Consider the following 24,588-nt stretch of genomic DNA (forward strand, 5'->3'; position numbering starts at 1 on the left):
GATGCAATTATATGTACAACCACAGAAACACAGTATAACTGAATGCTAACCTGAGTTTATTAAAAATCAATGAACAAAAGCTATAAATGTGTTCCTTCATTTAAATGGAAAAGGATTTCTACATTTTTTAAGGGATGGAGTTATAGTAATCTATACTAAGGAGGAAAAGGTTTGAAAAATTTGTACAGGTCACAAAGAAAACTCTGCCATAAATATTGTTTAAATACTGTTTTTCAAGCAAAAGAGACTTTATAAAATTGTTGACTAGTAATGAATAGTCTCAAATGTCGTATCATGGTGTTTGCATCTGACTTGTTAATGTTTTCAAATGTTAGGTGTTAGTGTAGAGTGAAATGAGTCATTTATTGTTTAAACAAGGGAGCAGCTGTTAGTTTTTTCTAGTGTGTTAAAACCTTTAGTGGCATCTATAAATGGAAAAAGAGTCAATGAGCTCTTCTTTCAGCTGTTATTTTAGCAGCTGTTAGTACCATTGACTTCAATGTGATGTAAAATAAAAGAAAAAAGCCTTTACTCATGGATAGAGACCTTGGAGTTTAAAAATACATAATTCCCTGATCTGGGCTCATTATTCAACAAATATTTATGGAGCAACCACAAGACCCTAGGGCTATAGCGCTGAACAGAACAGACCAAAAAAAAATTTTAAATCCTTGTCTTCCTGGAGCTTATGTTCTTTGGGGCATGTTTAAGAATACCAACCTTTGAAATTACATTATTTCTACAGCTCTACTGAGTTCAGAAACTGTGACAATATGATTATGTAATAAATAATAAACTATTTCATGAAGAAGTATATGATGGTATCTATATATAAACAAAGGAACAATTTTCTTTCAAATCGTGACTTCTGCATTCCATAGTTAATATGCTATTCTATTATAATCAACAATTTACATTATGATTTCAGTTATATATTATGTTTTTTAAAAAATGCAGCCTGTTTTCAAAATTGTATGGCTGATGTAGCACTTCATCCTGATTTTTACATGTTCTGGTGATAACATTGTTCTCATGAGGTTATATCTGTTCTGTTTTTTAACTTATTTAATGAAAGATCATTTTCAACACTTAAAGTTACAGAATATCTTTAGTGATCATATTTGTATTATGTGTGGGTTCTTTCTTTCCCTAGCATTGACTTTTAACTATTTTTTTCTGGTCTCGATGATTCTTTTTAACCTTTTGCCTTTTACTTGTTATTATTGTTTGCCACATCAAATGCTTTGTACAACAAGGCAGGGAGTGAATAAATTAAATAATTTTATAATTTAATTAAATACTAATTATAGTTCTTCCACTTAAGAGAAAAGATAATTTAGAATGTCTTAGAAAATTAGCAGTTTCTCTGCATTTATTTCAATTATGATGAAGGTATTATTATTTTAAAGGTTTTATAAAACTATAGAGTACATACGTAAATGTCTTTGTTTCCTACTTCTAAAAGAAAAACCTATATCCCACTGTTTTGAGTAGAAAATAAAAATTTGTGTGTAAAAATAATTGGAAAAAGGATATTGCTTATGAGAATTCAGACTAACCTCATATTCTTGACCTTCACATCATTAATTCAGAAAGTCAAGTAGCTTGCCACTAGACCATTTTTAGAGGAGTGACTCATTTTTGTGATTCATTTTTCTGTTCATTCAGTAAACATTTTCCTGTCATAGCCTTTATTAGCATATCTTCTAATGCTTTATGTATCTTAAAGCTTTCCACTTCCCTTACATGTCTTGTTTCTTAGCTGTTTCCTTAGTGATTAAAAGTTCCAGTTGTTACTTTCAATCTACAACAGCTGCAAGAACAACTCTTTCCAAACCAGCTCTCCTAAATTCCCGTTGTTAGAGTTGGTATCTATATTTAGCTGGTGGGATTAAATTGCAAAGGCTTCAAGCTGGGCAAAGCACACTGATCTGCCTTTTTACAGCTAGACCTGTGTGCTGCAAGGAGCTAAGGCCTTCAGTGTCCCCTTCCTTACCCAGGTTACTCCCAAAATGGATTCCCAGCGGGAACTTGCAGAGGAACTGCGGCTTTACCAATCCACCCTTCTTCAGGATGGTCTAAAAGATCTCCTGGATGAGAAAAAATTCATCGATTGCACCCTAAAAGCAGGTGATAAAAGTCTTCCTTGCCACAGATTGATTTTGTCAGCCTGTAGTCCTTACTTCCGTGAGTATTTTTTATCTGAAATTGATGAGGAGAAAAAAAAGGAGGTAGTACTAGATAATGTGGACCCTGCTATACTTGATTTAATCATCAAATACCTGTACTCTGCCAGTATTGATCTCAACGATGGAAATGTGCAAGATATTTTTGCACTGGCCAGCCGCTTTCAGATCCCCTCAGTGTTCACTGTCTGCGTTTCTTATCTTCAGAAAAGACTTGCTCCTGGTAACTGTCTAGCCATCTTAAGATTGGGACTTCTTCTTGACTGCCCGAGACTTGCCATTTCTGCCCGTGAATTTGTGTCTGATCGCTTTGTTCAGATTTGTAAGGAAGAGGACTTTATGCAACTGTCTCCGCAGGAACTGATCTCAGTTATTTCAAATGACAGCCTAAATGTAGAAAAGGAAGAAGCAGTATTTGAGGCAGTGATGAAATGGGTGCGAACGGACAAAGAAAACAGGGTCAAAAACCTTAGTGAAGTGTTTGATTGTATCCGTTTTCGCCTTATGACGGAAAAATATTTTAAAGATCATGTTGAGAAAGATGATATAATTAAAAGCAGCCCAGAACTCCAGAAAAAAATCAAAGTTCTAAAAGATGCTTTTGCAGGCAAACTCCCTGAACCTAGCAAAAATGCAGAGAAGACTGGAGCTGGAGAGGTAAATGGTGATGTTGGTGATGAAGATTTACTTCCTGGTTACCTGAATGATATTCCCAGGCATGGAATGTTTGTCAAAGACCTCATCCTCTTGATTAATGACACAGCTGCAGTAGCTTATGATCCCACAGAAAATGAATGCTACCTTACTGCACTGGCTGAGCAGATCCCCAGGAATCATTCCAGTACTGTCACCCAACAAAATCAAATATATGTAGTAGGAGGACTATATGTGGATGAAGAGAATAAGGATCAACCTCTACAGTCATACTTCTTTCAGGTAAGAAACACTATTTTTATACACGTAGAGGCTGTTATTCACCATCCAGTTAGCAAATCTGAATTATTAGGACTGCCTGCATTTTATTCTAATTGATGTCCTGTTCTAGTCTCTTGCACTTTCACTACTTAAAGGGTTGACAGAGAAATATTTAACTTCACTGCTTGTTAATATTTAATAAGAGGTTTGATGAAGAATGAGGTTCTAATTAATGTTTAATTCATGACTCAAGATTTTCTTTATAGTCTTTTACCCAAAATGTCACATCTACAGTTGATGATGCCAGTAATCCTTCAAAGCCCAGTATTTTAGTAAAAACTAAATTTAATCTTGTATGCTCTTAACTGAAAAATAGGTTAATGTCTTTTCCTAAATCAAATTATTTCCCTAAATCAAAGTATTTTACAAAGAAGTAATAATTGGTTAGATTTTCTAACTTTTACCAAGTTTCCTTGAACTGATTTGAAGTTCTTGGAGGTAGCATTTCATCTCTGACTTATGGTTACTGTTGAAATATTGTAATTTTGTTGAAAGATATAATTTTGTTGAGAATAAAAAGAACTTGTGTATGTACTCAATACACTTTGGATTATCTTCTAGGAAAAATTGTCTACACAACTGTCACCAATTTGAATTAATTACATTTAGAAGTTTTTATTTATGATATCACATTTATTTGGATCAGAGTTATACTTAGACAACTTAATCTGTTTTGTGAAGCCACAGAAGTTTCCGAGAAAACAAATCTTCCTAAACTAATAGACTATTTGTAGTTTATTTGAAGAGTTTGCTTCATATTATTGGTGCCTTGTACTTTATCAGTTTATGAAAGAATCAGTGGCTTAACCTTTATCTTCAGTAATGCCAATACTAATACTTTGTAGCTTACAGCTAGATCAAAAGAGTTTGTTTAGGTCATAAATAATCATGGCCTGAGGCTTATGGGCACTTCAGTTGGAAAGGCCAAAGATAAGCAAGCATAGAATGTCATACCACATTACAACGTGCTCTCAAAGTGTGTGACATTCTGTGCATTCACAAAATACTACCTTTAATCAGCTTTTTCTAATCTTGAAAAATGTAGTTGTAATAATATATATTAATCATGTTTCTTCATTTTCAAAGTTCCAATGAAGAATGTTATCATAAATATTTAAATGTGGGCCAGAAATTTCCTAAGCCATATTTTAAATTCAGAGAAATTTCAGAAAGGGCAAATTTAACAAAAAAGGCTATAAATATATCTAGAAAGTAAAAATGATATGTAAACACAGGTGGTCTACTGTTTCATCTGCTACAGAAGGTACGCTATGAGGGGAAATATGGGAAGGTAGACAGTACTGTACAATGTGGGAAGTAAGCCCTTAGGTTTGGAATTAAGATGGCTATTGTTCCATTTTTTAAAACAAACTATGGACTTAGATAGCTTGGATTTGAATACTACCTAAAAGCTCTGAGTTTGGGCAAATTATTTAATCTTTCTGTGTCTTAGTTTCCTCTTCTGTAAAATAGGGATGAGAAAAGTTCCTATCCTGAAGGACTAAGTGAGGTTGCCTGTGTAAAGCATGTACAAAGCCTATCACAGAGTCAAAACTCCACAAATGTTCATTATTTCCACCATATATCACATCCCCTTTTTGATCAAATAATTTTTTTTCAAAAATGAAAACATCAGGGAGCACAATCTAGAAGCTGAAATTAGTACACGCAAAGTTAAAACCCCTCATGCCATCTAGTCTTAATTAGTGCTTTGTTTAACTGTGGTTTAGAGACCAGATAAATAAGGGGTCTTCAAAAAGTTCATGGAAAGATTCATATTATCTTTTAATTCTATTTTTCCACAAACTTTTTGAAGTACCCTTATAGATAGGCTTCCACAAACATCTCTCCCTAGACCACAGCTTTTAATACCCATATCTATTCTTGGTATCCAATGAATTTGGATTTTATTAATTTTTCTTCTGCTACTAGAAGTGGCATCAGAGAGAACAGCAAATCTGCAGCTGCACTCCCTCAAAAACCAGTTTTCTCGTGCCTTGGTATCCTAAAATGCAAACTGGAAAATCTTAAAATTACTATAGATAGGCTTCCACAAACATCTCTCCCTAGACCACAGCTTTTAATACCCATATCTATTCTTGGTATCCAATGAATTTGGATTTTATTAATTTTTCTTCTGCTACTAGAAGTGGCATCAGAGAGAACAGCAAATCTGCAGCTGCACTCCCTCAAAAACCAGTTTTCTCGTGCCTTGGTATCCTAAAATGCAAACTGGAAAATCTTAAAATTACTAAGAGCTAAAACAGATGTCAGCCAAGCAGAATACCTACCTACCCCCAGAGCATGAGCACTAGGAGGGCCATCTTAGAAATGAAGTGGCAATAGCAAAAACCAGCAAATTTACTTCTTAATATAAATCAAAAAAAAAGAGAAGAGTATATCAAATGACGCCCAACAAAAGACTAGGAAATTCACAATAACACCTGCCCTTTTCAGAAATAATAAAGCAAAACATAGAGAACCTAAAAATGTTTAAAAGAAAGAAAAAAGATACTGCCTAACCTCCCAGTTGTCTTGTGGACTGAGCGACAGGTCCAGCTGTCCTGGGTGCTGGCTTTGGAGCATGTTAAATATAGAAGCAGGGGTCATTCACTTACTGTGACCCTCTCTGCTGTGACAGCCTCTCTCCAATGTCCTAAAAGGATTAGTATTCCTTGAGACAAAGCTGAACATGGCAACAGGGGAAGAAAAAGAAAATTTGACAAGAAACTTCACAGTTCTAACTAACCTCTGGTGATTCTATTATCTTTCCTTTCTGAAGTCTTGAAAATTTTGGTACTTTTATCCATATTGGTAGCCAAGTAGATTTTCTCATTCTTCTTGGTAATCTGAGCTAAATATGATACTTTGGAATTGTAGTTATATTTTACTTGTGAGACCTTTGACTATCTTAATGAATTCTAAATAACACTAAAGGATAGCATATATTTTGGAACACCTACAACTTTTTTTTAATAACAAACTGTACAATTCCTTTTATGTATTTTTTTCCAGCTTGATAATGTAGCATCTGAGTGGGTTGGACTTCCACCTCTGCCTTCAGCCAGGTGTCTCTTCGGTCTGGGAGAGGTAGATGACAAAATCTATGTAGTTGCAGGCAAAGATCTTCAAACAGAAGCTTCACTGGATTCAGTATTATGCTATGATCCTGTGTAAGTTTACATTCCTATTCCCTAAGCATTCAGGTATAAGAGTACCTACAATATATTTATATTTTCAGAACATGGAATTTACTGAAAGCATATAAATTCTATCATAATCTAATTTTAGGGCTGCAAAATGGAATGAAGTAAGAAAACTTCCTATCAAAGTCTATGGCCATAATGTGATTTCACATAAGGGGATGATATATTGTCTAGGAGGAAAGACAGATGACAAGTAAGTACCCTGAAGTCTCCTTATAATTTATATCGAAATGATTTTTTATTACAAGGATTTCTTCCTCTTTTCATTTGAAGCTACATACTGAAATGGGAGTTGGTTCTCATCCATCATATTTTAGAAGTAAAATTTCAAAGTCAAATTTTGAAAAGTTATTGGAGGATATTATAAATAATTTCCTAATGATAACTATAAAATTTAAAAGTTGCCAAAGTAAATATGTAGATATCAAGCATACTGCTAGGAACAAGCATAATAGCTTAATAATAAGCATTCTTTTTTTTTTTAATTGAAGATCTCGATTGGCTTTATTGCAATTCTAGAATCAGGCACCATGTTATTACATCAAATAGAATAAGTGTTCCAATTTGCCAAACAGAAGAGGTTGGTTTTATAAGACAGAAAAAGTCTAAAGAAAGCAGAAACAAGGAACCAAAAGCAGATTGGTAATTTCAAAGTTACTTTCATTGTAAAGTGGGGCAGGAAGACAAAACAATAGAAAAATAACATCAGGTTCCTTCAGGCTATCTCCATAAGCGTTCTTACAGTAGAAAAGCAGCGTCTGAGAGCATAATCAAGTCTTTTATTTAGCTGATTTATAATTGTATTTTACTACATTAAAACCAATGGACTTTCTTACTCATTTAGCTATAGGGAGGTAAAAACTTAAATGTATTTTTTTTTCCTTTTTGTCTTTTTTCATGTCCGGCAACGGATCGCAACCCTCAGTGTCACGCCCGTACCGGACCAGGACCGGCAACGGGATCGCAACCCTCGGTGTTGCTCCCGCACCTCGCTCAGCCAGTGAGCGGGAACCGGTCTGTATGTGGGGTCCGAACCCTCAGCGGGAGCGCCACCACGCTCCCAAGCAGCGCACTGTAGCAGTGCGCCACCGGGCCGGCCCCTTAAATGTATTTTTTAATGTAGTATTTTAAATATAGCTACTAAAACAATAGTGAATAAAAAATCTTGTGGATTTGCACTTTACATTTATAAGAGGGAATTTACATAGGTGAATTTGAAACTGAAAAGCATGGTGACTGAAAGAGGGCAGTTATTTCTTCAGCAAAATTTCACTTATTTACTCTCTGACAGAGGTGATATTCAAAATATTCAACATCTGTTCAAAAACAGGCACTGATCAACCAGAACAGGTACTTCCCGGTCTAGCCACAAGCACCCAGTATCTTGTGAGAAAACGAGGATGAAGTTTCACATATAAACATAATTTGATTTCTAGGCAATTCTCAAGAAATAATTAGGAAAGTTATCTTCTTACTCAGAGAGAGAAGTGAGTTCAGAGTGCTCCACGAGTCAGTCAGTTAAACCAGTAACCTGTCTGGTAAAATGAGCATTCTCAGTTTAGATGGTGAGAACTAACCTCCTGCCCCTGAAAACTCTGCCTGATTTAGTTTGTCATCATTGTCCAGACTGTTTAATTAACAGAGATGTGCAATCCTGCAAAGGGAGCCAAAAGTAAGAATTGTAAGGGAAAAGCAGGAAAGAAGAGTAAATACAGAAATGTGTTAGAAGTAAAGAACTCTATATTCTGGAGTAATAATGAATGGTTATTTTTCAATTAAAATGATAAATATAACACAGAAAATGTGGTTTTTAAAAAGCAATGGTTTTTGTACAATCTATCCATATTCAAAGAATATATTCTGAAATTTTGCTTTTTTTTTTCTTGGCAGCTGACCAGTACAGGGATTGAACCCTGGACCTTGATGTTATCAGCACCATGTTCTAATCAACTGTGCTAACTGACCAGCCCTGAAAATTTGATAGCCTCCTTAATCCCAGCTATTCCCAGCAAGTGAATATTTTAAGGAAGGTATATTATAAACCCACCCAGCACCTAATCTTACTTTGGGCATTTTTCCTGAGTGAATGAAATGGAAAATATCTATTAAGCAGTGTTCTGACTTCAGAAACAGAGGAACCCTGCCAAATTATTTAAATTGTTTCCTTCAAATAGCATTAGTAACTAGGAAATTGATATGCCAGTAAGAAGCACACAGGCCTTGCCAGTATGAATATATGAATCTTGAGAATATGATTAACTAAGACAACATTGCTTGACAAATGTCAAAGTCAAGAACTTTGAAATGAGTCACTATCTAAAAGTACACACGGAATTGCACTAGTTACCACTAATGAATTTGAAGACCATGATTTTGTATCATGCTCTTATCATGAAGTTTTCAAGTGATACCCATAGTCAAGTATTGAAGGATATTCCAGATATGCGTCTTTTATAAGATTAGGAGAAAAAATTGTCCTCACAAAAATTTGGGGTGTTTGCTTTTTGGCATTACCAAATATATCCAATTAATCAATTATTAATTGGAATTCTGAACTCCCATCACTAAATTATGACTAGCTTTAAGGAACCAAAAGGAATATGCTAAGAAGAATAATTCAGATGAGTCCAGGTTTTTCTGGTAGCACTTAGCATATAAAAATATTCCCATTACTCATCAGCTCAGATGACTAGTTGTCTAATCTGTAGTCCCAGATTTCTTAAAATTCACTGGTATGTTAGTAGTAGTGTAAAATGAAATGAGCTATCACATTAGTTAAATTTAAAATAGGTATAATTGTGCCTATTTATTTTATTCAAAATATTTTAACATTTATTTTTACATATTTGTGGGGTATACTATGTTGTTTCAATGTTTACATATTTGTGGGGTACACTATGTTGTTTCCCCCACCTAATTATTTTTTAAGTTAATCAATTCATTCCTAGGATATTCAGATAATAAAATAAACATTTTTTGTTACTGAGGTACAACAAAGGGTTTATGATTTTTCTTTTACTCAACTAGAGTACAATAATGTCTTCCATTAAATTTAGTAACAATTAAAATCTACTGTACCAGGCTTCTAAGCACTTGTCCAAAGTAAAGGTACCTACCTTCCAGTAGTATAATTAAGTTATAAAATAGTTTTGGTTCCCTCATTTGGAACTGTCCTTTGCTTAATGGCATATGTTCAAATTAAGAATAGAGCTGGCCAGTTAACTCAGTTGTTTAGAGTGTGGTGTGATAACACCAAGGTCAAGGGTTTGGATCCGGAAGAATATTTTGGAGTTTTTCTGATCTTCTACTATACCACACACTTCATACTTTGTATGGAAAGCAAAGCCAAATTATTAATGAAGTTGCTTTCAAAAAAAGAAGACTCTAAAGGAATATTTTTGTCTTTTATGTTTACAGAAAGTGTACAAATAGGGTGTTTATCTACAATCCCAAAAAAGGAGACTGGAAAGATCTAGCTCCAATGAAAACCCCTCGTTCTATGTTTGGAGTGGCAGTCCATAAAGGCAAAATTGTGATTGCGGGAGGTGTCACTGAAGATGGTCTTTCAGCTTCTGTTGAAGCCTTTGACCTCACAACCAATAAGTGAGTTGCTATTATCTTATTACAGCATGTGAATCACTGTACATTTTAATTGTTAACTCTGGATGAAAATTAAGCTTTCTAATTAGGACATGGGAGGGAAAGCAGGGAGGAATAAATTAAAGAGGAAATATTTTCATCTGGGTTTCTTCTGATGTTACTGGGTGTAAAACTCTTAACGCATTACGTGTGTTCATAATTTGGAACATATGACTCTCAAGTTAATGTTGGCATGTTCTATTTGTCCTTACCTGTTATAACTTTGTGAATTTAGTAGTGCAAAGGTAATACTTGTGAATAATTGTATACATGTAGATGGATATACATGTCTTGATAGAGTTACTTGATTTGACATATGTAGTTTCTTTAAGGATGAAAAGATCTTCACTTAATTTGTTAATGACTGATAGTTGTAAAGTATGAATGCTTCAGAAGTTTAATTCCTCTTTGGTCTTTATAATTTTCTTAAAATTTTCATTTTTAAGCTTTTATTTACTTAGCTAATGTGAAAATATCTTTGACAGATATTCTTTATATAAAATTAGTCTTTTAAATTTTTGAGCTCACACAACTGGATGAGTATATTCTTTTTATGCTTCTAGTTTAGCAATAAGAAAACTATTAGAGCACTATTTTTACTTTTTTTTTTAGGTACATCTGATTACAAAATAGCCTTTACTATATCTGATTACAAAATAGCCTGAATATCACAAGAAGTTTTTTGGAACAGGATTTAAATGATCATTAAAAATAATGTTTTTGAAGACTATATAATATGGGTAAACACTCATGACATAAGAGGTTAAAGCAGCAGCACACAAACCTGTAAATACTGTGTGTTCTTAGTTTTATTCATATGTATGGATGCTTATATTTATATACTTCTTAAAAAATGACAAAATTATACCAAAATGATATGATCATGGGGATATTTGTTTTCTTGTATACCATGCTGTAGTTTCCAGATTTTCTACACTGTACTTAAATTATTTTTATAATTAGAAAAACAGATATGTTTAAAGAAAAACTATGAAGTACACTTTTGTGTATTATGAGGTACCAGAATAATAAAGAGCTACCAAAATGACCAACTCATTCTAGATTCTTGATACTTCCAACTAATTTGATTGATTTTATCTTTAGTTGTCTCATTTCAGATAGCTGTTAACATTTAAAAATTCCCTTAAATTCTTTATAAAAACAGATGAAGTATGAATCTTTAAAAAGAAATTACCCATCCTTAGTTTCTAAACTGTCCTTGTCACATGACTTTATTGCAAAGGATTTGGAGACTTCTTGAGAAAAGCTAGAGATCAGAGTTTTTAAAAATTTGTATTAGTATTCAAATTAAATCCAACACAGTAGCAGGTTAGGGGCCTAGGAGCCCTAGAAATGCCACGAAACCCCCACCGTTTATGACACAGTTTGGTAACCACTACTGAAGGTGCTAACTGAGGAAGTATTTTACAATTCACACATTGAGGTCTTTATATCTAATGAGGGCTTTATATCTTTCAAATTAAGAAAATCTAAAATATTTTCTAGTAGCAAACCTAATCTACTTTTGGGTGTCTATGCTAGTTGAATTTTTAAATTAAAATTTCCTATAATTATCCTATAATTGTTCAGTAAATACATTTGGCATTTCTTTAAGTTTTTATATTGACTGTATTTTCAATAATGCCTAGATGGGAAGTAATGCCTGAATTTCCCCAAGAAAGAAGCTCCATCAGTTTGGTCAGCCTGGCTGGATCCCTGTATGCCATTGGTGGCTTTGCTATGATTCAACTGGAGTCTAAAGAGTTCGCACCCACAGAAGTCAATGACATATGGAAGTAAGTTTTCATCACCCCAATTTTTGCAACCAAATATCAAATCAGATAACTGATCATTGATAAACAATTTTGTAGTAAATAATAAGCCAGACTTTCCCAACTCGCAAACTACTTCTTGGTAGTAGACTAAACTTGAACCTAATTGAATTTTTGCACATGCCATTTTTTTTTTTTTTTTTTTTGTTGTTAAGCATCTTAAATTTTATTGACCTCTGAGTTTAAAAAACAAAGTTAAATTTAAGGTCACGCCTCTTAAGTTTGATGTGTTATATATAGATCGTGCAGAATTAGTATGAAGAGACGCAAATTAGTTCATGCCCAAAAAGATTTACTAGAGTATAGAATCATCTTCATAAATACATATAAAATTCTTGTGAAGATAGAAGGGGACTGTCCAGGTTTTCTGAGACACTTTTCAAAGGGATTCAAGGCACAAAATATACACTATTGTGAATACACCCATTCTAGACTTTTGCACATGCCATTTACTTGAAAAAAATACTTCTAATTAGCTATGAGCTTGGGAAAGAACTTATCTGGACATGTTTCTTAATCAATAAAATGAGAGTTGGACTATTGATCCTTTAAGTTCCATTCCCTCTCTAAAAGTGTAATGCTCTAGGTATCTAGTAGAGTGAAGGCTACTGACCTTTCTACCACAGAGCAGTTTATTTCCTAAGAAAACAGAGTTCTGAAGAAACATTTAATCTCTTGAGTTTTCCATGATTTCATTAATTCTACTTTGAATCTAATTTAAATTGTCTCCTAATTGTTTGACGATTCAGTTAACAAAGGCTTTATTTTTTTTTAACAAAGGCTTTTTTAAAAAGAAAAAAGTGAATCATTTTACCTCTCAGATAGGTGCTAGACAGTTCTCCCAAATATGATACTTGCAATTATTATTTAATTGAACTGTTTTATAGTCAGGCTTAAAAAATGAATGTTTCTAAGTTGGGGGTGGCGGGGTGGGGCACGTTTTACTATAGTATCCAATACAGTAAATGTCACACGGAGATGAAGGTGTACTCAAGAAAGTTTGGTTATGGAGTCACATAGTAAGAGGCAACACTAACAGGATACCCCGTGTGTGCCAAATGGCCCCTTCTGTGTTCAGCCCAGGCACTGTTCTTGCTTGTCTAGGTTTACAGGAGATAGATCTCAGGTACCCAAGGTGAGCATAAGTGAGTTCATGCTGCACGCTCACCCACAAACTGCCACACTCATGCTTTCCCTGTCAGCTTAAAAGCCAGCCCCCACTTACAAGGCTGGATGCCTTTACTTGGCCTGTCATCAGATTGTCCAGAGTCTCGCTACTCAAAGAACAGTCTGTGGAACAGCAGCACTGGCATCTCCTGGAAGCTTCTTAGAAATGCAGAATCCCAAGCCCCACTCCAGACCTACCAAATCAGACTGCATTTTAACAAGATTCCCAGGTGATTTGCTTGCATTTAAGTTTACAGCTTTGGAAAAGTTCTGCTTATACCTCTTCAGTGAAGGCATACCACTAAGTCTGAGAGTGAGAATAGATATTATTTGTTCTATATCTGAACCAGCAGATGCTTTATTCCCAGCTGGTGAGCTGGAAAGCCAAAAGGGTAGTAACCAAACAATTATTTTCTGCATTAGACATGAATCATTTCCTTATGTTGTATAGTAACTAGCTATGCAGACAGCAAGAAAAAAGTGGCTATAAAAGGAAGTTAACTATTACTCCTCCTCCCTCCCAAAAAAGAGGAATGAAGAGGAAAAAAACTGGAGATTTCCAGGGAGCAAGAGGCCAGAATTAGCAAAAGTTTGAGATGGGGAAAAGCTGAAAGCAGTAGAAGAAAGGGATGAAATAATGGAGGGTTGGGAAGGTTAGGGTTTTTGGAAAACAGGGCCATGTGAAAGGGTGAATAAGCAGTGATATTCTTAACCCTGCCTATACATTACAGTCACCTGGGATGCTTTTAAAATACACCAGTGCCTGGCCCTTAACACAGGCCAACTTGTACCTCAGAATTTCTGGAGATAGGGTCTGGGCATCACTATTTTCTAAAACCTTCCCAGTTGATTCTAATGTGCAGCCAGGGTTGAGAAATACTGATAAAGAATTGTGCTGTCAATGAGCTGAACCTCAGAAGAGTCACCATGATTCTTAATGGCAGTCAAAAGCCATACTGCCTCAGCAGGAAAGGAAAATACAGCATGTCCTGAAAGAAGTGGCCCTTACATTGCTGAGGGCAACCTGAAAGACAGACCCTCTCTGACTGTGGTCAAACTTCCCGGCACATTGGAATCACCAAGGAGCTTTAAAAAGTACTAACATCTTGGGCTGGCCCCATGGCTCACTCGGGAGAGTGCGGCACTGGTAGCACCGAGGCCACGGGTTTGGATCCTGTATAGGGATGGCCGGTGTGCTCACTGGTTGAGCGTGGTGCAGACAATGCTGTGCCAAGGGTTGCGATCCCCTTACCCAGTCAGAGAGAGGGGAAAAAAAAAAAAAAAAAAGTACTAACATTTCTGTCCCACCCCTATTTTTTTTTTTTTGTCTTTTGTCTTTTTCCGTGTCCGGCAACGGATCGCAACCCTCAGTGTTGCCCCCGTACCGGACCGGGGACCGGCAATGGGATTGCAACCCTCGGTGTTGCTCCCGCACCTCGCTCAGCCAGTGAGCGGGAACCGGTCTGTATGTGGGATCCGAACCCTCGGGCAGGAGCGCCGCCGCTCTTCCCAAGCGGCGCACTTATCCAGTGCGCCACCGGGCCAGCCCTGTCCCACCCCTATTGATTGGGATTTAATTGGTCTGGAGTATGGTCTGGGCTTTGGAAATTTTAAAAGGTCTCTGAATGATTCTATTTGTGCAGACAAATTTGGGAACAAGTGGATTGGGGAAAGAGGATTGGCTATAGAACCTTAGATATGTTATTTCTCAATTTGGGGTAATATCTGGAGCAATGAATCTCGAACTTTGCTGCATATTAGAATCACTTGGGAAGCTAAAAAATCCTCATGCTAAGACAACACTCTATACCAGTTAAGTCAATCTCTGGGGATAGGACCCAGGCATCAGTGTTTTTTACATCTCCAGGTGGTTCCATTGTACAGTCAAGTTTGAGAACCAGACATCTACTACAGTGGTTCCCAGAGCAGTTTCAGCATCACCTGAGTTCTTGTTAGAAATGCAAATTCTAAGGCCTCACCTCAGACCTGCTGAATTAGAAATTCCAGGGCCCAGAAATCTGTTTTAACAAGCCCTACAGGTGACTTGAATTGTGTGCTAAAGTTGAAAGCCACTGATATAAAGATGGCTGCCCACTTGTCCTCCACTTCCTAGTGAACCTCTCTATCCACACATTCAAAGAGATGAAAACTCTATAGACCTACTTACTGTGATGTGTAAAAAAAATTTCCATTCTTGTATTTTTTTTTCTTGAAATCATTCCATTATTTAAGATTGACCAAGTGGAAAGTAAAAATCAAACGTCCAGGAAGCAAACATTAAGCCTCACTTAACTTAAACCTCCTATTGCTTAAATGTGGTCACTTGTTCTTTAGGGCGTTATCTCTTGTTGCCCCACCTTTTACATAATTAAGGTTCTTGCCTGTATTAGTGGTAAAATATTTTTTGTCTACTTTCCTCTACATGAAAATCATTGTGGATGATAATTAAATTCGGAACATTGAGGAAATTAAGTCAGTGCATATCTTACGTAGGTACCAACTACCTTTAATAATTATTACTTTAAGTCTCAGTCATTCATCATAGAATGATTTAGGGTATTTCCTCTGTGCCAAGTATTGAGAGCTTCTGGAGGAGAGAAGATACTTAAGGCAGATAGATATAATACTTGTCCTCAAATACCTTTGGGCTTGTTGTTATTTGCTATCATAAGCTATATAAAGGACTATGTGAGAAATGAAGAGAAAGCAGGCAATGTTTAGGAGTTTCCCACACAGAGGGAGGACAGCATTACAGGTGCCAGGCAGAGGAGACATGTTAGGCACATGTTTCAAGGGAATTCAAGTTGTTTGTATCTTTATAACCTCGAATATTCAGAGATTAAGACCAGTTCTTAACTAATGATAATTACAAAGTCTAAGAGTAGTCCTCAAACATAACATTAAAGGCAAAGTGAAAGAAATGTTTAGGAGTGACCACTATGTATCAGAGGCCGTGCTGGGCACTAGTGTATGGGAACAACTGAAATCATAATTGAGGCTACCTGCTCTTCCCCAGTTCTTACTCTTAAAGAAGTCTGCTTACCTTGACTCATTGACAGCCATCTCCATCAGTCCAAAGGTGAATGATTAACTGCTTAGCTACCTATTACTCTTCTTCTCTGGACAGTCTTCAGTTCCCAGAGAAGGCTGAACTGCCTAGGCATCCAGATTAAATACTGTGGCAATACTTCAGGCACATGCTCATTCAGAAAATGCATATTTTGGAAAGAATTTAAGTCTTATTTTACCAGGCAGGTATATCCTCCTCTGGGTAAGAGCCAGTAGGGTTTTTTCCAAAGACCTACATTTGTATACTGAACACAGGGACACCTATAGAAGTCCCTACTTAAAAGCTGCTTATTGATTACTTTTTTTTCCTCCATCAGGTATGAAGATGACAAAAAAGAATGGGCTGGGATGTTGAAGGAAATACGTTATGCTTCAGGAGCTAGTTGCCTAGCAACACGTTTGAATCTCTTCAAACTGTCTAAATTATAAATGAGGTGACAAAATATAATAGATTGGGAAGTGGCTTGTTTGGAGAATAGGTCTTTAATTTTTCTGTTTTTTAAAAGCCTGTACAGAGATTCATGTAGAAATTATTCAATAAATTATTGTCTAACAGGTGAGCAGCGGGTAGGTATCAAAACCTCAAAGTCATTGACTCTTCAGTGTAATGATCAGAGCTTAAAATTATTTTCTAATAAGAAATTATTCAGTTAAACAAATTATTTATCTGTCTTACTCAATGGATTGTTAAAGGAGCTTCCTAAATTCTAGTTGTTTACTAATCCTTTCATTTGCAGTTAGAGTGCCTGTACACTCATTTTCTATTACAAATGACATTGGAGAGATATGTACATCTATATTTTTAAAAAATGTTCAAAAATCAAAAACATTTCCTCATGCCTCAAGCTATGACAGGAACCCTGTGCATTTTATTAAAGATTACATGCCATAAGAAGACTTCAGAAATGCTACTTAAGGAATATAATAAATGGGTCTCATTTGAACAGGAAGAGTCTCTAAGTAAAAAGTAGTCAACTTCGCATGGCCTTTCTTTTTTCTCCATTCTTTTTGCGACACTGGCATATTATTTGTAGTTTTCAATCAAAATTTTAAATTAAAAAAATATAAAAACCAATAAATCATAGTCTTCAAGCCATTAACAACAGCATCTACAGCAAGAGCGTTGGGGAGCATCCTCAGTAAATGGATTGACTCTTTAAACTGCTGGGGCAGAAGTTAGGGACAGTGGGTGATGTGGAGGGTGTGTATTAACTGGTTTAAATTTCTGCTATACAAGGTTTCCATGAAAAGGCTACCTATTTGCTAAATTTCTGATAGCAAGAAAGGTGATTGTATTATTCCATGTTCTGGGATGTGAAGCCCTACATTAACTGTTTCTTCTTAGTGTATATAGTGAGTTGACTCCTCAGTCTGTCCATAACCATAACATTCAACCCTATACAGGTCATCAACTAATCATTTTCTTAGCCACACGCCAACTTATAGGTCTCGCATAGCTTTTATAGACATATATTTGTTTGGTTTTGGTTTTTGGTGGCTGGCCAGTACAAGGATCAAACCCTGGGCCTTGGTGTTTTATCATCAGCACCATGTTGTAACCAATTGAGCTAACCAGCCAGCCTCATAGATATATATTTGACTTCTATCCTTACACATTATTTTCTGAGAAACTGGACTTGGGACTAATTTGGAGCATTCCATGATTACTTGTCAAGCAGTTTATACAGAACAGATAAGTGTTCGTCCAGCTTTATTTTCTCTACCATAAATATGGAAATATAGTCAACCAAAGTCAGTTTTATTTTGGATCTAGTAGAATCCTGATTAGTTTTCTATATTGAAAAATACTGTTCTGAATTATACCATGACTACACATCAACAAATCCCAAAGGTAGGAAATTCTACAGGTTCTTCAACCGATAAACTGTTAGAAAGAGAAGGGATGGAGGGGGATGCTTACAAAGACAGACTTAAAAGGTGGTGGAAATTATGTTATCCAGAGATGCACACGTGGGTGATAAAACTGTACAAAGAAGTGCTCACAAAATAAAAAGTTTTTTAAAGTGCTCACTATAAAATCAAGATAGAGGTTACTTTGGGAAAGAGAATGCTGATCTATATAGACATGAGATTAATTTTTAAAAATAATGATTTTTACAGGGTTTCTTTTGAGAATGATGAAAATGTTCTGGAATTAGATAGTGGTAATGGTTGCACAAATATACTAAAACCACTGAACTATAATACATTTTAAAAGGGTGGATTTTTATGGTATGTGAATTATATTTCAATGAAAAAGTGTTTTTGTTTATAACAATCTCAGTTTAGATAGAAAAATCATCAAATAAAAGTTTAATATAATACATGTGTATGTATATAAAGAAAAAATATATATGTGTATATATATAAAAAACCATTTGAATCAGGCAGCCTGGAGAAAGGAGAGTAAGAGATCTGTACACGAGATGTTAGATTATGTGTAACAATCTGTGAAAGGGACATCAGGGCCATTTAATCAAGATTTCCACGTACTTCAAGTATACAATAACTGGATTTTCATTTATTTCCAAAGGAAACAATTTATAATCTTCATCAATCTACTTTGTTCTAAAAGTTGCATAGTAAAATATTTTAACCTATTCAAGGATTTAGTTCTTGTTCTCATTTGCAAGAAACAACACATTCAAGAAAATGGATAATTAAACACATATTTAGCATATCCATTAATATAAATGAATGCCATGAGAAAATTCAGAAGAGAGAAGACTGGTTACAAGAAAACATCTTTCACTTGCTTAATATTCTGATTCTGTTTTTCACAAAAGTTTCCGTGAAGTTCACATTTTGCAAAATCATTGAGTACTGGGGCTTAGGTCATGCAGTGTCATGGGATATTTTAAACATGTACTTCAACTAAGCCCAAGCCAAGTATCAATGGAGCAAATTACATGCAGAACACACATTTTAAAAATATGCTTATGATTGAAGGCACTCTGGCTACCAGCTTTTTGGGGGATAGACTGAAATTAGATGTCATGGAGTCAGAAAATAGCCAAGTTTCACATGGCCAATTACCTCCACCCCCACCAGGTGGCCTGAGGGTAGTTACAGTACAGCTTCCTGCTGAGCACAAATATATCATTCTTGGAACAAGGGCTGGGGATTATATCACATAGTAGGCAGTAATCCTTTAGCAACCATTTTTTAAAATAAATGTAAAACAGAGGGAAAATCACTACTCCCTCAGCAAACATAGAATCAGACCAGGTCAAGATTGATCCACTCAGCTACCACCCCATTTCTTTGCTTCCATTTAGAAGAAAAGTCATGTCTCCTATTTTCTCTTGAACCAATCAGGCTTTCCCACCCACCAACTACTTCATCAAAGCTACTCTTTTCAAGGTTACCAATGATTCTCATGTTACTAAATTTAATGGACGTTTCCCAATCCTCATCCTACCTGACCTACCAGCAGCATCTGATATAACTGTTGACCTCCTCCTCCTCAAAATGCTTTCTCCATTAGGAAGGATTACAACCTTCTCTGACTTTTCCTCCACTTTTCCTCCTACCTCATTAGCTAGCCCCGCTCAGTCTCCTTTGCTGGTTCCTCTTCTTCTTGACCTCATAGTGTTCTGGTGCCCTGGAGCTCAGTTCTCAGAGTCTCCTCCATTCATACTCTTCTCTAATTCACATCATATGTGATTTTTGTCTAGTCTCATGGCATTAAATACCGCTAACAACTTCCAAATATATATCTGTAGCGTAGACTTCTCCCCTGATCTCCAAACTCATTAATTCAATTCTCTATCTGGTATCTCATTTAGAAGTTTAAAAGGCATCACAATGGCAACAACATGTCTAAAACAAACTCATGATGCTCCCTCCACCCTCCCCAGACCCCACCAATCTTGCTCTTTCCATAGGCTTCTTCATCTCAGTTCATGGTAATGACATCCTTTTAGTGCTCGGGACAAAAACTTAGAATTATTGTTCACTCCTGTTTCTCTCACACTCATATCCAATTGTGAGCAAATTCTGTTGCCTCTACCTGAAAAATACATCAAAAAATCTGATCCCTTTTCAATATCTTCATTGCTACTACTCTCTCCAAGCTACCATCCATTTCTTGCCTGGATTAGTGGAATGACCTTATAACATGTTTCCCTCTTACACACATGCCCCACAGCAGTCTTTTCTCATCTCAACAGGGTAGCCGACGTGATGCAGTTAAAATGTGAGTTCTTATCATTCCTTTGCTTGAAGCCCTCCAATGGCTTCTAATCTCAGAGTAGCGATGAGGTTGTATATATTTGACTCTGTTATCTCTTTCCTTTTCTCTTATTATACTCCCACCCCACTGTTTATGCTCCAGCCACACTGGATCTCTTGTTATTCTCACACACTAGGCATGTTCCTACCCCAGGATATTTGTACCTGTTATTTATAATAAGTCACTTAATCAAAACAAGCTCAAATGTGATACACCATGATAACTCATTTCACATAAAAACTACAATCATGATTTGCTTTCTCCAAATATGTGATCTCTCAGGTAGTCCATCCGAGCATCCTTTGTTGATAGTGCCATGGAGTTCCACTCAAAAGGAGGGATCTGTAAAATATGTAATGTGATTTCAATGAAAGTTTTAAAGCAACAACAAAACACATTGGGGAAGACTTATCAGAACTATAGAGTAAAGCTACAGGAACCCTATAAAATTAGTTTCTGTAAGCATAGCCTTTGAATCCTTTTTGGAAGCCAAGGAGGTCCTTCCTCCTGAGGACCTTTTTCTGTCTCACAACTCCTTTCTTTCTCCTGTTCCTACAATACCGACATTGCTTGTTTTTTTCCTGCATACCCTTCTACATTCATACACTACCCTTTTTCTTTTATAACTCTGTCCACTTCCATAGTGTCCCTTTCCTTTGTAAGACAAATAAACAAAACATATCTTCTAAACACAATAAAAGATGATTTTTCTTATTCTACAAAAATAAAAGATGTTCTATTTCAGAAATGTTAATGTAACTTTTTTAATATAAAAAAAGGTAATTTTGGAACTTTCATGTTAAAAGGAAAAAGGAAACGCATGTACAGCTGTGTTTTTTGACTTTTTTTTTTTTTTAGAAAGTAAGAACAGGTTTAATGTAACAAATAAGAGATACAGATTTCCCAGAGAGAGTGTGGTCTAGCTCCAGAGACTGAGTAGGGCCCATCCCAAGTTTAACACAAAAGTGAGAAATAAACACCTAACGATTAGTACAGAGTGTGGGCTGGCTCAATAGAGTGAGCAGCCACCTGCTAAAGTAAGTCTGATACAAAAGGAAAGAACTAGGGCCAGCCCATGGCTCACTTGGGAGAGCATGGTGTTGACAACACCAAGTCAAGGGGTAAGATCCCCTTACCAGTCATCTTTAAAAAAAAAAAAAGACGAAGAACTAGACACTCTAGAGGCAGAGTATGGGCTGGCCGCAGAGGAAGCGAGCACCAGCCTTTCTTGACTTTTTAGAGGCTCAATTACATGAGTATTTCATACCTGAATTACACGATATCCCAAAATTTCCAAATGTCTTTTCTTCATAGCAGATTTTCCTTTTAAGTGAGGGATATTTCTACAAAAAGCTTGTGAATCCAAAAATTCCAAAGCAATTCTACATAAGATAAAAATAAATATTTACTTCCAAAATCAAAATGAGAAAGTGAATAATTACAAGCCTTTCAGGAAAAAGATTATCTCTTTATAAACTAACAAAAACCAAATGAATACAAATGAGTTTACCAAGTTATTTTTCTACTCAATAAGTTAGTAACTAATGACAAACTTATTAATTTAGACCAAATATAGTAAATATCTGCCTGCTTTCATCCATTTGTTTGACCAATATATATTTATTTTTTTGGCCTTTTTTTTTTTAAACGGCTGCACCGCGCCCAGCCAGTGAGCACTGCTATAGGATCCGAACCCGCGGCGGGAGCGCTGCTGCGCTCCCAGCGCCACACTCTCCCGAGTGTGCCACGGGGTCGGCCCACCAATATATATTATGACGCACCTACTATACCTAAGGCACTGTGAAGGATACAAAGATAAAGCAACATAGCTTACAGTCTAAGAGAGAACATGATATGTGACTATAGTAAGTAACTGTAAAGCAGTGTAGGAAGTAGTAAGTGCTATCAGAAAAGTAGAGGTATGGGAGCACAAAAGAAGACACTCTACGTCCAGTTGAGGACAGCTAGGTGAGTACTTTAAGAGAGACTGCTTTGAACAGGCGAAGGAAGGACATTAAGGCAGAAGGCACAGGAAAAGCAAAGGCACAGAGGTAGAATGCATGAAGTATGAGGAACAGATTCTACTACAATCCATCCTTGATAATTAAGTTCACTATAGTATGCCACATTTAACATTTAGATAAAATCTAAAACTAAGAAACAAATTACCTTTCAGCTCCTGGTGGCAGCCTTGATCCAACTATTTGAGTATTTGACTCGCAGTGCATTTGTGGTAGTTTTCCCAAAGTTATATTATGGCTTCCATAAGGAAAAGGTTTTTTTCTTTTATCCAAGATACACTCAAAATCTTAAGGAAGTACAGGAATCAACAGTATGAATTAGGTGAATTCTTTCAGGTAAATGTTTAAGATATATTCAAAATATATATATACATATGTATATGTACACATACACACGAAACAATGATGAGCCTCCCTAATTATCCAACTCATTTTATAAGATCTGGTCCAATGGCACCTCTCAATCAATCGATCAAAACCAACCAGCAAATATTACTAGGCTATATTTAGCCTGGGGCTATATTTAGCACTGAGCTAGGCCAAATTACACTGCATTTTATTTTAATCTCCTTAAGTCTCTTGATCATAGTTGGAGGAAGCTAAACCAACTCATCCGAAAACTAGTAAAGACAAAGTTTCCAGCATTTATCCTGTCTTTCCTAGATAACATAAGGTTAACTCAATAGTTGATATGGGAAAGTTCTCTTTAGACAAATTCCAACTGATAAATGTAGAAGGTATGGTAGATGTAGAATATTGCTACTTTGCCACCCCTGATGAATAATGGATTTAGGCAATGAGTGGCCATTAATGGCTGCTCAAATAAGTAGGTGAAAAGCTGATGGGGGAAGTTTCTAATGGAATAATTGGCTGATGACACACAAACTCACTGATAAATCTTAATATAATAAGAAGACAACAAGCATTGTGTGCCTCCTGATATGATGCGATAAGTAGTATACACCAGCTATCATGTAGTCTGGCCAGAAAAAAATCCAAAAAAACAAAATCTAACCTAAAATCTAATCAAGCCTCTAGTTGTAACTACTGGTTTACAGGAAATAAAGGAGAAACAACAACACATTAAATGATACCACAGGGTTGCAATTGGAAAAGTCCAGAATGTGAAAAAATTTTTATTTTGAAATAAACTATAAGAGAAAAAGGAAAAAAAGGTATGACTTAAAAAGACAAATGCAGTATTTGGGTCCCAATTGGAACAAATAAACTAAAATAAAACATATAAAATACAAATGAAACATAAAAGCTATGTGATATTAAGAAATTATTGTTAATGGTTGTAGGGGTGATGATGGTATTGTCGTTATGTTTTTAAAGTCATCCTTATCTTTTATATATACATCCTGAAATGATACATTGTCTGTGATTTGCTTGAAAAGAATCAGGTGGGACTCTGGTGAGTGGGTACTGATAACTGACTGTTGACTCTGGACGGGGTTCATTACGTTACTCTACTTTTGTATGTGTAAAATTTTTCCAATATAAAAAAGGAACAAAATAAAAATATAAATAAATAAAAAAGTACGTAAACCAAGAAAAAAGAAATGAAAAAAGAAACAATGAATGAAAAGAACAGTAACTACTTTTTATGAATAAGGGAAACTGATGGAATGAACCATCTTCAGGTTAATTATGAAACATGAAATACATAGTTCAATCATTAAAAAAATAAATTCTGGAGTCAGAACGCCTAGGTCAAATCCTGGCTCTGTTGTTTGCCAGATGTATAACCTTGGGCAAACAATAATGTTTCTGGGTCTCAGTTTTCTCATCTGTAAAACAGAATAATTTACATACCTCTTAGGGATATAATAAATAAGCTTATTATATGGGTGTGTGTGTATATATATATATAGCACTTATAGCAGGGTCTAACACATAATAAGCAATATATAAGTGTATCCATCATTGTCATTATATGAAATTGCAGCATTGTTTGACAGATGTACATACAAGCAAAAACCTTATGGACTGATTAAATCATTTTATTCAATGAAATATGCAGTCACTAAAAATGATGTTGTATAAGTGGATCTGTTGGCATAGAAAAATACAACATATAAAGTTACAAACTGCTATTATCTCAATATGTCCCCCCAAATTAATATATTGAAACTTAATTGCCAATGTGATAGTATTAAATGATAGAACCTTTTATTGATTGAGTCATTAGGGTGGAGCCCTCATTAACGGGATTAGTGACTTTATAAAAGAGGTTGAAGGGAGTGTCCTAAGCCC

The 24,588-nt window shown here is 35.6% G+C and overlaps 2 protein-coding genes across 3 annotated transcripts in view; one reads left to right on the forward strand and one right to left on the reverse strand.

Moving 5' to 3' along the window:
- The first annotated feature begins 1,935 nt into the window (after positions 1 to 1,935).
- On the forward strand, positions 1,936 to 16,726 carry KLHL41 (kelch-like family member 41). Its single transcript, XM_008590660.1, has 6 exons — positions 1,936 to 3,122; positions 6,177 to 6,334; positions 6,453 to 6,560; positions 9,785 to 9,970; positions 11,656 to 11,802; positions 16,392 to 16,726. Exons 1-6 carry the CDS (start codon positions 2,013 to 2,015, stop codon positions 16,501 to 16,503), a joined length of 1,821 nt encoding a protein of 606 aa, XP_008588882.1. The 5' UTR covers positions 1,936 to 2,012; the 3' UTR covers positions 16,504 to 16,726.
- Positions 16,727 to 18,575: 1,849 nt separating this feature from the next.
- Positions 18,576 to 24,588, reverse strand: part of FASTKD1 (FAST kinase domains 1) — a 36,442-nt gene continuing 30,429 nt past the window's right edge. For both annotated transcript variants that reach the window (XM_008590847.1, XM_008590917.1), the window contains exons 13-15: positions 22,478 to 22,616; positions 21,576 to 21,690; positions 18,576 to 20,650 (exon numbers count right to left, since the gene is read on the reverse strand). In XM_008590847.1, coding sequence (XP_008589069.1) covers positions 20,555 to 20,650; positions 21,576 to 21,690; positions 22,478 to 22,616 — 350 coding nt within the window. In that variant the 3' untranslated portion in view covers positions 18,576 to 20,554. The remainder of the gene's footprint in view (positions 20,651 to 21,575; positions 21,691 to 22,477; positions 22,617 to 24,588) is intronic.

This window comes from Galeopterus variegatus, unplaced genomic scaffold, assembly GCF_000696425.1.
Source record: "Galeopterus variegatus unplaced genomic scaffold, G_variegatus-3.0.2 Scaffold12, whole genome shotgun sequence".
In the NCBI taxonomy this organism is placed as follows: domain Eukaryota; kingdom Metazoa; phylum Chordata; class Mammalia; order Dermoptera; family Cynocephalidae; genus Galeopterus; species Galeopterus variegatus.

Bases quoted from the DNA above. Each gene is read 5' to 3' on its own strand.
- KLHL41 (XM_008590660.1), top strand. From the start codon at position 2,013: ATGGATTCCCAGCGGGAACTTGCAGAGGAACTGCGGCTTTACCAATCC. The intron at 3,123-6,176 runs GTAAGAAACACT...ATTTTTTTCCAG, and splicing joins TACAGTCATACTTCTTTCAG to CTTGATAATGTAGCATCTGA. The intron at 6,335-6,452 runs GTAAGTTTACAT...ATCTAATTTTAG, and splicing joins GTATTATGCTATGATCCTGT to GGCTGCAAAATGGAATGAAG.